The 18,884-nt window shown below is 42.0% G+C and overlaps 1 protein-coding gene across 1 annotated transcript in view; it reads left to right on the top strand.

The window, feature by feature from the left end:
- The window catches only part of gsg1l (gsg1-like), a 37,149-nt gene extending 21,057 nt beyond the window's left edge, over positions 1-16,092 (top strand). Inside the window, exons 3-5 of the mRNA XM_055152773.1 lie at positions 1,159-1,311; positions 14,747-14,858; positions 15,771-16,092. Of these exons, the coding sequence (XP_055008748.1) occupies positions 1,159-1,311; positions 14,747-14,858; positions 15,771-16,092 (587 nt within the window). The remainder of the gene's footprint in view (positions 1-1,158; positions 1,312-14,746; positions 14,859-15,770) is intronic.
- Positions 16,093-18,884: the final 2,792 nt, after the last annotated feature.

Genomic DNA, 18,884 nt, shown 5'->3' with positions numbered 1-18,884 from the left:
ACACACACACATACACACACACACACACACACACAACACACACATACACACACATACACACACACACACACACACACACACACACACAACACACACACACACACACACATACACACACACACACACACACAACACACATAACACACACACACACACACACACACACACACACACACACACACACACACACACACACACACACACACACACACACACACACACACACACACACACACACACACAACACACACAACACACATACACACACACACACACACACACACACAACACACACACACACACACACACACACACACACACACACACACACACACAACACACACACACACACACACACACAACACACACACACACACACACAACATACAGAACACATACACAACACACACAAACATACAGAACACACACAACAACACACAACACACATAACACACATAACACACACACACATACACAACACACACAACACAACACACAAACACACATACACACAAACACACACACAACATACACAACACACACACACACACACAACATACAGAACACACATAACACACAACACAACACACAACACACAACACACACACAACACACACAACACACACACATACACACACACACAACACACACAACACACACAACACACATAACACAAACACGGGCGGCAGTAGCTCAGTTGGTAGAGCATTTGCCCACTGATCTGAAGGTTGGCGGTTTGAATCCAGCTCTCAAAACATCACAAAAAAAACATCTTAGGTTGAGTGGTCAGATCCACTGACCCACAGGTTGGCTGGTGTGATTCCAGCTCCCACAGATGAATGCTGCTGTTGTGTCCTTGGGCAAGACACTTAACCCCCTAGCCCCTAGTGTCTGTGTACACTGGTGTATGAATGGGTGAGTGGTTCCTTGTTGTAAAGTGCTGTGAGTGCCTTGAACGTGGAAAAATGTGACCATTTACCACACACACAACAGGTCAAACAGGTCAAATCCTTCAGTTGACCTGGAGATGGTCCCACATCTCCTCACACGTTTAACTAGAGACACTGAAGGATGTGTCAAATTCAGAGAAATTCCCTCACAAGGAGACAATAAAGTACCTAACATGTTTCTCTCTGCTCCACTCATCGTCTGTGTCAGGAGTGCTGTGGCTGTCCGTGGTCTCGGAGGTCCTGTACATTCTTCTGCTGGTGGTTGGTTTCAGTCTCATGTGTCTCGAGCTCTTTCACTCCACCAACGTCATCGATGGACTCAAACTCAACGCCTTCGCCGCCGTCTTCACCGTGCTCTCAGGTAAGAAAGAACCGTCCAAAGTGTTGAGAGTCTGATACAGCCACATTAACTGTGAAAAAAAAAAAGTATATATATATATTTTTTGGTTGGTGAAAAAAAAAAAAAAAAAAAAAAAAAAAACACACTTAGAGAAAATAGAGCCCAAATGACTCTTTTTTTTTCTCTCTCTCTTGCCTCTCAGGGCTTCCAGGAAATACTTAGGTTCTGAGTGTTTTTTTGTTGTTGTTTTTTTTGTTTTTTTCATCAGCCACATTAACGGTGGAAAAAAAAAAAAAAAAACAAGAGAAAAAAAATAACAGTATAATTTTTTTTTTTTTTTTTTTTTTTTTAGAAAATCAAGCCCAAATGACCTGCCTCTCTTCTTTTTTTTTTCTTTTCTCTTGCCTCTCAGGGCTTCCGTAGTTTTTTACATCTCTATTAAATGTGCATAACAAAAAGCTCTAATTACGTAAAACTCCATCTGGTGTTTTTGAAATTGGCAAGGCGAAGTGTCTTGCTCAAGGACACAACAACACTATGCACTAGTCAGACATGGGCTTGAAGGTTTGTGGGTGAAGTTCTGCCATTAACTCACTGTCACCACGTTAGTCAACACGCTGCGACTAAACTAAAGCTGCACTCTGTCACTTTTCACTTGAGGCTCTGACACTCGCTCGTCGCCATGGAGATACTATTGCTTTACCGGGAATATTCCACAGTAAAACATTAAATAAAACATGTGTCATTAAAGAGGCACCACCAAGCGAAGGAGAGATGGTATTTTCTTGAGTTCTTGCATTTGCACATGAATGACTGAATGAACACAGATTTAATGCCTCACTGCGGAACATTCCAGACAGTCTGACTGGTTTAAATATGTTTGCTGTTGTTGTTTGTGTTAGTGCAGCTCTTTAGTCGTTTATCCTCAGACTTTGTTTTGGTTCAGATTCAGCTCAGATTAAGCCGAGGTCGTCCTTGAACCTTCTGCTCCTGACTTTGTGCCAATGAGCAACACATAAACCTCTTAGACCAAATCCACTGGCACCGCCTTCACTGCTGCTTTCACTGCCCTCGCACACTGTGGGACGTTTCAGTGCATGAGTTAGTCCACAAATGACTTCATTTGACAAAAATCACTTTGAATTATTTACATGCTTTAGTCCTGCTTTAGTCCTGGTTTAGTCCTGGTTTAGTCCTGGTTTAGTCCTAGTTTAGTCCTAGTTTAGTCCTGGTTTAGTCCTGGTTTAGTCCTGGTTTAGTCCTGGTTGAATCTTGCTTTAGTCCTGGTTTAATCCTGGTTGAGTTCTGCTTTAGTCCTGGGTGAGTTCTGGTTTAGTCCTGGTTTAGTCCTTCTCTAGTCCTGCTTTAGTCCTGGTTTAGTCCTGGTTTAGTCCTAGTTTAGTCCTGGTTTAGTCCTGCTTGAGTCCTGCTTTAGTCCTGGTCTGGTTTAGTCCTGCTTTAGTCCTGGTTTAGTCCTAGTTTAGTAATGGTTTAGTCCTAGTTTAGTCCTGGTTTAATCCTAGTTTAGTCCTGGTGTAGTCCTAATTTAGTCCTGGTTTAGTCCTAGTTTAGTCCTGGTTTAGTCCTGCTTTAGTCCTGGTTTAGTCCTGGTTGAGTCCTGGTTGAGTCCTGCTTTAGTCCTGGTTTAGTCCTGGTTTAGTCCTAGTTTAGTCCTGGTTTAGTCCTAGTTTAGTCCTGGTTTAGTCCTGCTTTAGTCCTGGTTGAGTCCTAGTTTAGTCCTGGTTTAGTCCTGGTTGAGTCCTGGTTTAGTCCTGGTTTAGTCCTGGTGTAGTCCTGGTTGAGTCCTGCATGTATCTTCAAACATACAGCACAGAGTGAAGTAAAGTTGGTATTTTCTGAGTAATAAAAGTATTTTAGTTTCTTTCACGTCCTGCTCAGAACAGGGACACACAGTTCCTCTGGAGCGTCTCTCGTGTGAGGGTCGTGTTGATGTGCACTGTCCTCTGTCATTAAACAAATAAACTAAACTAACTGATCTTACACATTTACAGCAATAATTTATTCCTATTTTAAAGAAGATAAAACATATGTCCAGACAGTTTAATATGAGTCTATATCAGGACTGGGACATAGTTTTTTTTTCCATGAGGCCACATGAGAAACAGAAAAAAACTGTGGAGGCCAAAATGCTTCACTCAATCCTGCAGAATATAAACTGTATTTCTTTATAAAAAAGTATTAAATCTTGTCATTTAGACGAGCTGCTCAGACTGGGAAGAGTTTATGTTCTGACTAAACAATGAAAAAGTGAAACTGCTGAACAAAAAATGTCATTTTAAAACACCTCTAAAATTAAACAATGCAGCTTTAGTTCATGCATGAGGTCAAATGATAAAATATGTTTATTTTGTAATTACAAATGAGCTTAAATGATCAGAATCAACAAAGAGCTGTATAGTGTCCCTGGAGCTGCACAAGGCCCAGGTCTGGTCTTTATGATAACAAATCGAAACAAGAGTTTTACATCAGACTTGAACCAGGATTTAAACAAATGTCTTATTATTGTTTGAAAACACAATAAAGAAATATTTATTTAAACGAGGAAACAATACAAAGTTTCAGTTTGTTCGTTTTAAACATAAGATTTTGGCCTCTTCATTTCTGTTCTAATCTGCTCTGTTCATCCTGCTGCCTTTTCCCCGTTCAAAGTCTCCCTGAGTTCGATTTTCCTCCTGAATCAGTTTTCCGAGGAAGTTGCCTAGCAACAAACATGACACGCCCCGTTTCCTGGGACGGTGCGACTCAAACCTTGGTGCTGGAAAAAGTCGACTGAGCAAGAATTACAAGTCAGAATCCAAGATGGCTGTGATGTGTAAATATGAAGTGTTTTCATTGTGTTTTTAGTCACTTGTATTACTGCAGTACTTTACCTCGTCTGTATTACTGCAGTACTTTACCTCGTCTGTATTACTGCAGTACTTTACCTCGTCTGTATTACTGCAGTACTTTACCTCGTCTGTATTACTGCAGTACTTTACCTCGTCTGTATTACTGCAGTACTTTACCTCGTCTGTATTACTGCAGTACTTTACCTCGTCTGTATTACTGCAGTACTTTACCTCGTCTGTATTACTGCAGTACTTTACCTCGTCTGTATTACTGCAGTACTTTACCTCGTCTGTATTACTGCAGTACTTTAACTCGTCTGTATTACTGCAGTACTTTACCTCGTCTGTATTACTGCAGTACTTTACCTCGTCTGTATCACTGCCTGTGGGTTTGATAGTATAACTGCAGTACTTTACCTCGTCTGTATTACTGCAGTACTTTACTGTGTCTGTATCACTGTGGGTTTGGGGATCGTGTTGTGGTGAGGCCAATATTAAACAAATACTTGATTTATCGATTTATCGTTAACGTCCGTAAGTTTGTAAGAGAAGAGAAATCAAAACATAAAATGAAGAGCAATGATGTCAGCTCTGCCATTGTGTCCTTGGGCAGCACACTTTACCCATACTGTTATAAGTGGTAAGTGTAAGAGTAAGGGCTCGTTGCAGTTGGATCGGCAGCCATATCTGAGCCAGTCCGCCCCAGGGCAACTCAGGTTCGACTTTTCTGCCACGATTCATGATTCATGTGCTGTTCTGAAAGCAACACCGTGATTGGTTCATTCCGCCTGTCAGTCACTCAGAGCATGACGGAGGCTGACCAACAGGAGGAGAGGCCACATTAAAGCTGCACTGTGTCACTTTTCTGGTGGAAGGTGCTGCTTAACTTCATCAGAATGTTCCACAGTAGAGCGTTAAACTTACCTGTCTCCAGGAAAACAAATACGTGACGCCAGCAGGCCAAGTTACAGGTCAGATCTGTGGAGAGGCAAGCCCACTCAGAGTTCAAACGCAGGCTTTTCAAGGTTCTTTAAGCAGAGTGGCAGAGTGGTTAGCGTCAGAGTGGCAGAGTGGTTAGCGTCAGAGTGGCAGAGTGGTTAGCGTCATCACGACCTGTTTTACTGCAGCAAAAGGAACAAACGGAACCCGAGTGTTTGTGGCCGTGGACCAATGAAAAATGTCCTCTCTGAAAAACTGTCAGAACAAATCAATAAAAGTGCAGAGTGATTGTGTCCTGAGGCCGTCCAACAATAACACCACACTCTGTCCTTTAAAGGGCACTGTGGAACTTTCCTGACGCACAGGCTCGTCTCCATGGAGATGCTGATGCTTTGCCTGGAATGTTCCACGGTTTAGGGCATTTAACATGTTTATCTAAAGTTACAAAAAATATATCTGTAGGACTAAACGGGAGGGAGGAAGGGATGGGTCTGGAGGATTAAAGGGGAGAGTGAGGGGGTGGGGTCTGGAGGACTAAAGGGGAGAGGGGGAGGGTCTTGAGAACTAAAGGGAAGAGTGTGGGGGGGTCTGGAGGACTAAATTGGAGAGTGAGGGGGGAGGGGGGCGGGGTCTGGGGGACTAAAGGGGAGAGTGTGGGGGCGGGGCGGGATCTGAAGGACTAAAGGGGAGAGGGGGGTCTTGAGAACTAAAGGGAAGAGTGTGGGGGGTCTGGAGGACTAAAGGGGAGAGTGATGAAGGAGGAGGGTAAGGGTCTGGAGGACTAAATGGGAGAGAGGGGGTTTGGAGGACTAAAGGGGAGAGTGAGGGGGGAGAGGGGCGGGGTCTGGAGGACTAAAGAGGAGAGAGGGGGGTCTTGAGAACTAAAGAGAAGAGTGTGGGAGGGGGGGTCTGAAGGACTAAAGGGAAGAGTGAAGGAGGAGGAGGTGCGGGGTCTGGAGGACTAAAGGGGAGAATGAGGGTGGAGGAGGGGAGGGGTCTGGAGGACTAAAGGGGAGATTGAGCAGAGGCGGGGTCTGAAGGACTAACAGGTAGAAGTGAGGGAGGGGGGGGGTCTGGAGGACAAAAGGGGAGTGTGAGGGGGAGGAGGGAGCAGAGTCTGAAGGACTAAAGGGAAGAGTGGGGGTCGGGGTCTGGAGGACTAGAGGGGGGAGGAGGAGCAGGGTCTGGAGGACTAAAGGGGAGAGTGAGGGGAAGAAGGGGAGGGGTCTGGAGGACTAAATGGGGAGTGAGGGGGGAAAGGAACGGAGTGTGGAGGACTAAAGGGGAGAGTGAGGGGGAGGAGGGGTCTGGAGCACTAAAGGGAAGATTGAGGAGAGAGGAGGGGTGGGGCCTGGAGGACTAAAGGGGAGATTGAAGAGGCGCGGGGTCTGGAGGACTAAAGGGGAGATTAAGGAGGAGGAGGGGCAGTGTCTGGAGGTATAAGGAACAGTGTGATCGGTCTAACAAGTATTCACACTGCACACTCCGCCCCTGCAGACAGGTGTTTGTATCAGAAACACCTGTCTGCAATCAGGGCAGTCCTGTGTGATGTCACATAGTACTTGAAATTGCAGTGGTAAATTTTTTACCACAAAGCTGCAAATGGACCTAGTTTGTTCTAAAGTTGCCAAAAATGACTTGGAACTACAGACTGTATAAAGAAGTAGACTAAGCGAGTGTGACGTCACCCACAGAGTTCAGCTCCAGTCAAATGAAGCTCAGCGACACTTGCAGTTATAGGTGTGAATTTGGAGCCGAGTTCTATATTTGAAATTCCTACCTTGTATCGTAGCAACCAAAGAGGCAATACGGAGCAGGGCTGTTGAAGGTAATGCCCCCTCCCTTACCTTAGAGACGCTGTCAATCAAATTGAGAAAGAAAGCGCCTGATTAGTCTGTTATTAATGTTCAGATCTTGATTTAAAGACAAAATAGCAAAATAAAAACCACAGGATCAGTTAGAGGGAGTTAATACAAACATTTACGACCAAAATGATGAGGGTCACTGCAGCAGTTACAAAGAGAAGGGTATGGAGTAAGAAAGCTTTCAGATATATTCATGCACATAGAATAGAAATCCGTGTATATTTTGCTGTAGTTGCGCATAAAATAAATATTCGTAAACTCTCAAATCAGTCCAGTCCTACATTAAATATATTGTGTGTTTTTTATCCATCAGAATACGAATTGAAAATTACGACGCCAAGAATTTCAATTACGGGTAAAAATGGAGTAATGGCACAACAAGGAGCTACAACAGTGACCAGTGTAGTGCATGTTCATGTTCATTGAACACGGTCATTTTTCTGTGAACTTTGAACTGAACGCAACACTTTTGTAAATCTAGAACTTGAACGTGAATTTGTTCAAATTATGTGTGATGAACGACGTACGTCACTGTTGGGGTTCAATTAAACATCAGAATTTGTTTTCACTCGAGGAGTCGAGTGACAAGGTCTGCTCGCACTTTTTAGTTTCACTGTGGACTTGATACAAGAGGCTAAACACGCCCAGTCAAGTTTGATCGTCTTTCCCATTGACATCCCATTGAACCAGTGCTGCGTGTGTACGTCCTGCTGCAGCTGTCAGTGAAGCCGCCTTTGCGTTGACGCATGGCTGTGGTTTCATCAGGGCATGGCTCCGGCTCTGTGTTTCTCAATGGGAAAGCATTAATCAACAGTCTTTGTGGAGCTGGGCTCGTTCACAGGATACTGAAGTGCCCAGGAGTACATTGTGCTGATGATAAACGCACAAATACAACAAAAGATCCATGCTCTCTGTGTATTTTGATGGGGATATGCACATATGCTCACATAGAGTGTTAAAAAATAGGATGAATCCTATTTTCTGAAATCTCCGTGTGCAGGATGTGCAGCTCCATACGCAGGTGCAGTGGAGCCGCCCTCATTCACTTTCAGTGCATTCTACAAATCATGCTTCACAGAAAGAACACATATAGTCATGTCCTTTAGTCCAACAGAAGCTGATGCATCAGCGCACAAGGAAAAAGCTGCTTTTTTCCAGCATTTACAGTTTATGCAAATGAGCCATGTGATTTTAAGTTTCGTTTCTGTAAAACGTAAACAAATATGTCAAAGCTGAATTAAACACAGTATAATGTCAGACGTGCTGAGGTGGCTCTACAGTGCTTATGGTTTTTATGTTGTAAAGTTGTTGTAAACTGGAAGTCAGTATGAAGACTAAGTTCAGACTTTAATTTACATATCTCACCTAAAAATAATATTGACTGAACATTGAACTAGGTCAAAATTAAAATTGTGAACTCTGAACGTGAACTGTTCACTTTGAACATGTGTGAACTGAACTTTGAACTAGTTCATGAAAAGTGTGAACTTGTACAACACTGCAGCTGACCAACACGTGTGTTCATTAAAATTTATTGTGAAAATAAATCTAAAATAAACTGTCTGTGAATTCGTATTTGTAAAGCGTAATCGTAAATTTTCATTTCGTAATTGTAATTCTTGACGTTGTAACTTTTCAGTTCGTATTCTGATGGATAAAATACACACAATCTATTTTATGCACGACTGGACTCATTCAAGAGTTTACAAATATTTATTTTATGCGCAGTTACAGACAAATATGCACCGATTTCCCAAATACTCACAGATTTCTATTCTATGGGCATGAATATTTCTGAAAGCTTTCTTACTCCATAGAAGGGCAACATTTTTTCAGTAAAAAGTGAATTGGGAAGCGTGACGATGCTCACCTCGGCTACCAGCTCCATTTCTGTACAGTCTATGGTAGAAACATCTCAGATAATATTATTAAATGACCATACGCAAAGTTTTGTAGCAAACAAAGGTGAATTCAGAGTTGAGTCTGACTTTAAACAGTGATTGATCGGGTGTGTTTTTATGGATCGCTGCAGAATGATGGATAATGTAATAACAGCTTTTGATTATAGAGTGGAGCTGCTCGGATCCGTCACTGACACGTCTCAATGATTAACTTCATAGATCTGTGTTGTGTAATTAGCACAGTGCAGAGTTAATATAACTTCATTATAAAGGTATTGACCTGGACGACTGCACTGCTCACACTGTGTTTTGGAACGAGTTCTTGTAGAAGGACGCAACAGTAACTGAAATATTGTCATATCGTATCACCAAAGAGCTCACAGAAATATCATGGACCATCACAAAAGATCGAATTACACGTCTTTTTACGTCTTAAATGAATTGTTATGGTGCAGCAGTAGTTAAAAGAAACAAAAGGAAGTACATAGACCATAATTCTTTGCTCCATTTCAGTCCAATTTACATGATTAAAAAACATATTAAACACTTTTAAATCCGAACTCTTTCGTGTGAAGAATCCCTCAGTCGTCCAGGTAGAATCCATGAGGAGAAAATTCAGTTTGTCGACTGGACAAAAGTTAGTTTGGTTGAAGACGTTTCTCAGCTCATCCAAGCTGCTTCTTCAGTTGTGGTCAGATGCTGGTGGACACTTCCTTATATCCAGTGTTGGGAAGGTGACTTTTAAAATGTAATCCCCTACAGAGTACAGATTACACACACCAAAATGAAGTTTGTAACGGAATCCATTAAATTACTTAAAGTGAGTAATGTAATCTGAATACTTTGGGTTACTTGATTTGCTGTAGAGAAGCAAAGACTCGGACATCTTCACATAAGATGTTTTGTCTGTCTTTACTTAACCAAATTCAAAATATTATTGATAGAAGACGAGGAGACACGTCCACACGGCATGATTTAGTCCTGTTAAATCCTGTCTGAGACATAGTTTAGACCTGGTTTAGTCTTGGTTTAGTCCTGGTTTAGTCCTAGTTTAGACCTAATTTAGACCTAATTTAGACCTGATTTTAGTCCTGGTTTAGATCTGGTTTAGACCTGATTTAGTGCCCGGCAATGAGTGGAATTACTGAAGAAAAAAAAAAAGAAAAGGAAGGGATATAGCCCAAAATGTGAAAACAGGAAAATACCTTTTTTTTGTTTATTTCAACCAAGTAACTGTAATCTAATTACCACTTACTGAAACAGTAACTGTAACCGAATACAGTTACTCATAATTTGTACTCTGATTACGTAACTCTGGTACATGTAATCTGTTACTCCCCAACACTGCTTATATCTGCAGGGAGGAGCAAACCACACTGAAACTAACACACACTTGTTTACAGTTTCTGTTTGTTAGTTTGGCCTGTTGACCTGTACAGGGTGTGGGGTCTAATTAACAGAACAATTCATGGCCATAATGGAGCTTCCACACCTCTGGACCTGACCTGACTACACCTGTTGTTCTCTTGTTTGTTTTGATTTAGGTTTGAGGATGGAGTTGTAAATAGGAGGTAGATGGTGTCTGAGTCCATTTCTGTTTAGAGAAGGATTCCCTTTCGAAACAAAAATGAATTCTTTCACTCCCCTCTCAAACCAGTGTTTCTCTCTGGCTAAAATCTGGACCTCACTGTCCTCAAATGAGTGGCCTGTGGCTTTTAAGTGGAGATGTACAGCAGACTGAGGTCCACTGCTGCTCTCTCGTCTCGTCTTCACTGCACTGAATGGAGTAGACCACGTTGCTTTGTTTGTGGCTCGGTGTTTTGTCCTTTGGTTGGACCAGTTTCTGTCTTACCGGGATCTCATGTTGACTGAAAATCTTCTGTAGTTTTTCAGAAACACCAGCCATGTAGGAATAGTTCCCCCCTTTCTCCTGGGTTCTGATTCTCTGTTGTCCTGTTTTTTAGTTCTCGGTTTTGTTAAAGGCCCACTTTGGATCTCCACAAACAGAGAGGGCTTTGTGCACATGTTGTTCTTCTTTCTCCTTTCCCTCTGTGCTTGTAGGCACCACTTGAGTCCTGTGTTGTAGTGCCTGAATAACTCCAAGTTTGTGTTGCAGTGGGTGGTGAGAATCAAAAAGCAGGTACTCCAACCTGGAGTCGCCGGTCTTCTCCTATCATTACTGCACAACCTAACAAAGCCAAAGTGTTGTTCTTGGCATCTTCACGGGTGAATTTGATGTTAGGATCTACAGCATTAACATGTGCAGTAAATGGTTCCAAATCTTGAATTTTGATTTTAGAAAAGTTATCATTAACGCTTTCATTTATGACAGAACCAAAGGCTTTTCAAGTCAAGGTTTTATTGCTCAAAAATACCTAGAAAAACAGACACAGCGGGGTCACCTCTCCACAGATCTGACCTGTAACTTGGTCTGGTTTGGTTTCCATGAAGATAGAAAGGTTTAATACCAAACATTAATCAGTGTTGGGAAGGTTACTTTAAAATGTAATCCCCTACATATTACAGATTACAGACCCCAAAATGTAGTTTGTAACAGAATCCATTAAATTACTTAAACTGAGTAATGTAATCTGAATACTTTGGATTACTTGATATTGTCATGCTTTTTAAAACTACACGAATGTACCAACCACATCCTGAAAATTCATGTTTGTTCTCTTCAAATTGTCTGTTGAGCCCAAGTCTCCATGAACAGACTTTTATTTACTGTAGAGAAACAAAGACTAGAATATCTTAAAATAAAATGTTTTGTCTGTTTAAAGACAATAAAAAGTCCAGTCTTGACTTAACCAAATAAAAAATATTATTGATAGAGAAATGATTTTTATATAAGATCATCTTAAATTATGTCCACACTACTGTTAGTGTCATATTGTTTAGTCCTGATTTACTTCTGGTTTAGTCCTGGTTTAGTCCTGGTTTACTTCTGGTTTAGTTTAGTCCTGGTTTAGTCCTGGTTTAGTCCTGGTTTACTTCTGGTTTAGTCCTGGTTTAGTCCTGGTTTACTTCTGGTTTAGTCCTGGTTTACTTCTGGTTTAGTCCTGGTTTAGTCCTGGTTTAGTCCTGGTTTAGTCCTGGTTTACTTCTGGTTTAGTCCTGGTTTACTTCTGGTTTAGTCCTGGTTTACTTCTGGTTTACTTCTGGTTTACTTCTGGTTTAGTCCTGGTTTACTTCTGGTTTAGTCCTGGTTTACTTCTGGTTTAGTCCTGGTTTAGACCTGGTTTAGTCCTGGTTTACTTCTGGTTTAGTCCTGGTTTACTTCTGGTTTAGTCCTGGTTTAAACCTGGTTTAGTCCTGGTTTTGTCCTTGTTTAGTCCTGGTTTAGCCCAAAATGTGAAAACAGGAAAATCCCGCCGTGTAATCCATTTATTTCAACAAAGTAACTGTAATCCAATTACCACTCTCTGAAACTGTAACTGTAACTGAATACAGTTACTCATAATTTGTACTCTGATTACATAACTCTGGTACATGTAATCTGTTACTCCCCAACACTGCTGTTAATATCATGTGTCAAGTCAGAATATCTCCTTGGACACTCCCCCAGAAAAGTTCCACAATGCAGCTTTAAAGATCAGTTCTGTCACAGTTCTGCCTTTTTGTTTACATGTTTTCCCCAGTCCAGTTCCATTTCTCAGTCTCTTCCGGTCCACCTTTTGCCACCTCCCTCCTTTACCTGCAGCTGCCCCTCATTCAGTAATCAGCCCAGGCCAGTCTTTATATACTCCCTCTGCTCATTCAGTCTCTGCCAGATTGTCAACCTGTCGAGACATGGAGTCAAGCTTTCCCTGAACCTCTGGATCTCTCTACCCTGTAGTCTGCATTTAGTGCAATTCTGATTTATTTCCTTGTTGGTCACACCTGCTTCTGTGTTTATTTCCCATCTTATTTTCCTTGTAGACTATTTCCCAGTTTCTGGATGATATTTTCGTTCACGTTTGACATCATATACTCCTTTGTTGTTGTCAGTCTGATATGTTTATACAGTATTTAACAAATTTATCATTACCTGTTAAAGGACACTTTCTGTTCAGTTAAGCCTTTGTTTGCCTGCACGCTTGTGTTGCATTTGAGTCCAAGTTACCTGTGTGATAAGTTTGGATTCTGAGTGTAATCCTCAGGGCTGTGCGATCAATCACACTTCAATCATGAGTCTGATTACGGCTGTGATCGATTACAGAACATGAGCGATAAAGATGATGAACTTTAACAGTTAATTTACACACATGTTGGGTTAAGTTAAGGTTCATGTTCACTCTACTCACAGGGAAACTCGTCCTACATTTGACCTTCCTTCAGTGTCTTTGGGACAACATCTCTAGACCTTGACCTCAGTGTTGGGGAGTAACAGATTACATGTACCGGGATTACGTAATCAGAGTACAAATTATGAGTAACTATTCAGTTATAGTTACTGTTTCAGTGCGTGGTAATTGGATTACAATTACTTTGTTGAAATAAATGGATTACACGGCGGGATTTTCCTGTTTTCACATTTTGGGGAAACCCAGGACGAAACCCGGGACGAATGACATTAACAGTAGTGTGGACATAATTTCAGGCGGCAGTGATTTCATATAAAAATCATTTTTCCATCAATAATATTTTTAATATGCTTACGTAAAGACTGAACTTTTTATTTTCTTTTAACAGACAAAAAAAAACATCTTATGTTAATGTCCTGGTCTTTGTTTCTCTACAGCAAAAAGTTGCTTGTTCATGGAGACTTGGGCTCAACAGACAATTTGAAGAGAACAAACAATTTTCAGGCTGTGGTTTTTACATTCATGTAGTTTTTAAAAGCACAACAATATCAAGTAATCCAAAGTATTCAGATTACATTACTCCAAGTAATTTAATGGATTCTGTTACAGACTACATTTTGGTGTATGTAATCTGTAATCTGTAGGGGAATACATTTTAAAAGTAACACTCCCAACACTGCTTGAGCTAGTCTTGGTCAGACCTACTTTAGCTGGAGGATTTAACCTTCATGAATGTCTATGGCAGAAAGTTCAGCAGTTACCATAGTGAAGCAATGCACACATTCACAAACCAAATAAGTGTGTAGAATCCTTCAGTCGTCCAGGTAGAATCCACGGCAAAGGAGAAATTCAGTCAACTGGACAAACATTTATTTAGGTTGAAAATGTTTCTGAACTTGAGGAACAGAGACAGAGCTTCAGACAGAGCAGAACCTCCCCCCTGTGGAATATTGTCAACATCAGCTGAAGTTGTCCATGTTTTGGGTTGATGGGGGAAACTGGAATCCCCAAAGGAAACCAACCCAAACACGGGGAGAACATGCAAACGCCACACAGACTGGCCAGGGAGTTAAACCCGGAACCTTCTTTCTGTGAGGCTGTGTTGTTTGAGTGGAGGTTGTTCATGGATTGTACCTTCCTACAGGACGAGTACTACAGTTTCTCTCAGATCTGTCATAATAGTGAGGCTCTGTGTTGTGTTCAGGTCTGATTGTATTTTCCATTACCTTGTTGTATCATAAGTTGTGTTCAGGTCTGCTTGTATTTTGCATTTCTTTGTGTGTTGTGTTGTGTTCAGGGCTGTGTGTATTTTTCATGACTGTTGTGTTCAGGGCTGTGTGTATTTTTCATGACTGTTCAGGGCTGTGTGTATTTTTCATGACTGTGTTGTGTTGTGTTCAGGGCTGTGTGTATTTTTCATGACTGTGTTGTGTTGTGTTCAGGGCTGTGTGTATTTTTCATGACTGTGTTGTGTTCAGGGCTGTGTGTATTTTTCATGACTGTTGTGTTCAGGGCTGTGTGTATTTTTCATGACTGTTCAGGACTGTGTGTATTTTTCATGACTGTTGTGTTGTGTTCAGGGCTGTGTGTATTTTTCATGACTGTGTTGTGTTCAGGGCTGCTCGGGATGGTGGCTCACATGATGTACACTCAGGTGTTTCAGATCACTGTGAGTCTGGGCCCTGAGGACTGGAGGCCGCACAGCTGGGACTACGGATGGTCCTTCTGGTCAGTGAACGCACCACACTCACTCACTACAGCTGCTAGTACTATTACTCCTACTGCTCCCCGTATACTACTACTATTACTATTATTACTACTACTACTATCATCGTCATCATCAGGATAAAGTGGTCACGTTTTTTGGTTGCAGTTAAAAGGCCCACAGCAGAATTTAGTTTTGAGTGTTTAAATGTGTAAATGAAACAAAATACAACTCCAGGTATTTTTGTGATGAGGAAAAATCTGTATCATTGGTTCATTCATTTTTCAAAATAAAATCAAAAATAAGAAAATGAAAAAACAACAATTTTCTTCATTATCTGTCTCCAAAACCAAAAAAACAAAACAATTTGTTTTATCAGTTTTCGATTTTGTGGAAATAATGGAAAAAACGGATAACTGTTTCCCGTTTTCCGTGACATAAGCTGCAATGCCGGACTGAACCAGAACTAAACCGGGACTAAAACAGGACTAAACCACAACTGAACCAGGACTAAAACGGGACTAAACCAGGACTGAACCAGGACCAAACCTGGACTAAACCAGAACTAAAACGGGACTAAATTGTGACTGAACCGGGACTAAAATAGGACTGAACCAGGATTAAAATAGGACTAAACCAGGACTGAACCGGGACTGAAACAGGAGTAAACCTGGACTAAAACAGGACTGAACCGGGACTTAAACGGGACTAAACCAGGTCTAAATCAGGACTAAACTGGTCTTGGTTTGGTCCCGGTCTCAGTCCTGATCACCTGACGGTCTATGTGGGCGCAACTCCAACAAATCGTTCTCCGTTTTTTCATTTTGGCTTTGAAAACAAATAATGAAGAAAATAGTTATGTTTTTGTTTTCTTATTTTTGGTTTTATTTTGAAAAACGAATGAGCTCTTGGTCTGTCTGTTTGTTTGTGTTCAGTCTGGCGTGGGCGTCGTTCACCTGCTGCATGTCGGCCTCCGTCACCACGCTCAACTCCTACACCAAAACCGTCATCGAGTTCCGACACAAACGTAAACTTTTCGAGCAGGGTTTGAGGGAGGAGCACACGTACCTGGACCCGGACGCCTTCCACTACTTCAGAGAGCGCCCCCTGCAGTCCATCTCCGGAGCCGTGGAGGTCTACCCCAGCCACAGCCCGCCCGTGCCCGCCGACGCTGCACCGAGCCGGGGCAAGGCCAGAGCGCAGAGACCCCCCCTGGAGCTGGACAACACGGACTCACTCGGGGAGGAGCAGTGCTGAACTCGAGCAAAGAAGATTCAAGGGGAGGTTAAAGGGGAACTTAAAGGGACAGTGTGCGGTTTTACAATTTACCATTTATAAAAACACTATTTGACCTGATTATCCAAGTGAAAGGAGCTAAAACTTATCACAGCTGTAGAGGCTCAATCAGTATCAACACATTTTGGACTTAATTTGAAAATACGACTGACACTTAAAACCACACTGTAACTTTTCTGATGAGGGTCTGTCATCTGCTTGTCTTCATAGAGAGGTTAGGTTTTTTTTTCTAAGACCCTGTCCACACTAGTGTGTATTTGAGTCATTTTTTCGTTGTGGATGCAGTGTTTGTTCACACTAATGTGATGGAAAACGGCTACAGAGACGGAACGATCTGGTGTTCCTGTTCGTACAAATCTGATCCGGCACTGTGTGGACACCTGAAAACACTGATACTCTGATGTAGGTCTTTGCGCCGCCGAGTAATTCACCCACAAAATACTAAAGCTGTGTTCAGACTGCAGCCTGAAGTGACCCAAATCAGATTTTTTGGCCCCTATGTTCCTGTATCTGATCTTTTAGTGACAGTCTGAACCACACAGATCCGATTTTTTTCAAATGAACACTGACACTTGGATATGTGCTCCTGAAACTGATACATATCTGATCTTTTGACATGTGACTTCAGTGTGAACGACCAAAGCGCATTCATTCGACCTACATGTTATCAACAAGACACAAATGTCACTATTCTGCGCTAAAGTAGGCAAATTGTTAATGAACTCCGTGTCACTGAAGTGAAGCACATCACCACTCACCTGTCTTGGCTACGTCTCCACATCCACACGTTCCTTTCAACGGACTGAACCACAAAACACCACGGCCAAAAACCTCGTCCTTCTCCTTCTCAATCTCCTCCTTAAAACAAGTAAGTTGTTCATGTTCTGGCTCCGGTACGAGAGGAACTTTAAAATCTCCAGGTGCTCGATGCTGCGTCCATGTTTGGACAACTTCTGTAAACACAGAGACGCTCGCTGCGGTTGACGTCGTCGTGTCTCCAGTGTCACATGCGGGACACTTTTGGGCCGTTTAATGTTCACACTGGAGTCACATACAAGTCACATTTAATTAAGGTGACCATATTTGCATTAGTGAAAACCCGGAAACCTTACCGGGGGTGGGAGGTAAGGGAGCTAATCTTGGATTTAAGAGAGAACGCCGAGCAGTTTGTCTGCAAAGCGGACTGTCCTGCGGTCACCTCCGAGCCCGTCCCGACAATGAGTCCTGTTTCAGTTCTGGTTTAGTCCCGTTTTAGTCCTAGTTCAGTCCTGGAATCAGTCCTGGTTTAGTCTTGGTTCAGTCTGTGGCGTAGGCAGCGCAAAAGTTTGATATAATCTCGAGTTAACGGGCAGGTGCGGTCCTGTACTGCGCAGGTGCAGTGTTGTACTGCAGGTCTCCAAAAATGGACCCGTGCAGGACTCTGCGCTGTAGCTCCATTACGGAATGAATCTTGGGTTCGTTACATAAAAGGAGGAAAATAACAAAAGGACGATAGCAGCAATAAGTTTTAAGAAGGATGTAAAAAGGGTTGTAAGTGTCCTGTCTGGAAAAAAAAGTGTATAAGTGTGGTGAGGGGTTTTACCGCCTTTAAAACCGATATAATCATTGTAAAATATAAAGTTGATACTTCGCGGGTTATTTTTAAAACGTAACCCCAATGATAAACGAGGGACACTGTACTCTCACCTCACAACCTGTGCACATGGACTCCCACTTGTCTTGACCGGGATGGGAAACAGAATTTCTTGTACAAGTCATTGTTAAATGCGCATTTCCTCTTCGGTATGTTGCATTCTGACCGACTGTGTCTCGCTCCTTCTGAGTCACAGACGCTACGAGAAATGCTCAGTTTAATGCCCCCAGTGAACGGGAATGAAAACCCGGACATTTGCATCACTTTAAAAAAAAAAAAAAAAGCCCAGGACAGGACGCAAAATATGAACATGTCCGGGGAAAAACGGACGTTTGGTCACAATACATTTAATTGGAAATGTGAACGAGCTCGCAAAACATCAGATTTCACCAAAACAATCCAAACGTAGCCTAAGATAAATGTGATAAATGTTACACACTGTCTCTTTAAGTTCTCCAGAAGCGCTGATGCAGATTTGATAAAGGGCGTTTGAGTTTGACTGTGATGTTGGTGCTGATGTCGCGCTCGGCTCTGTTCAGTGAAGCCGTCGAGACGCTGCACCAAACCTGGAGCTGTTTTCACGTGTAAATACTGACGTAAATATATGAACTAAACTGTAGGATTTCTCTCTTGTATAAATGATGATGTTACTCATGTTAAAGGAGCCAAACTCTCTGTATTTTTCCAACAGTGTCTCGTTTCCAACATGTTACTCACTGTGAATATTGTGTGGAGCGTCTGAAGTGTGAGCACGTTCTGTCTCACCATGAATGTACAAACTGTTATTGAAATATTAAAACTATATATATCAAATCCAGCTTAGATTTTTGCAATTTATATGAATTTTAAACTAAATTGTAGCTGTACTTAATAAAAAAAATCATAGTATGTGTGTCACTCCACAGATCTGACCTATAATGTAGCCAAATTGTCTTCCTTGAAATAAATAGTCTAGAGGTTTAGACCTGGTTTAGATTTGGTTTTAGTCCTGGTTTAGTTCTGTTAAAGAATCACTGGTCGGACACAATAGTCTTGGCGGGGGGATAGATTCCAGGGGAGGCAGGACGGGTCTGGGTTGGCTGCAGATGGGAAGTCTGTGGAGATGGAGGCTGACCGGAGG

The sequence above is a fragment of the Boleophthalmus pectinirostris genome, unplaced genomic scaffold (genome assembly GCF_026225935.1).
Source record: "Boleophthalmus pectinirostris isolate CB_2022bp ecotype Guang Dong unplaced genomic scaffold, ASM2622593v1 HiC_scaffold_17, whole genome shotgun sequence".
Classification (NCBI taxonomy): domain Eukaryota; kingdom Metazoa; phylum Chordata; class Actinopteri; order Gobiiformes; family Gobiidae; genus Boleophthalmus; species Boleophthalmus pectinirostris.
Note: the sequence above shows the minus strand (reverse complement) of the source record. Positions and strands in the feature narration are given on the sequence as shown.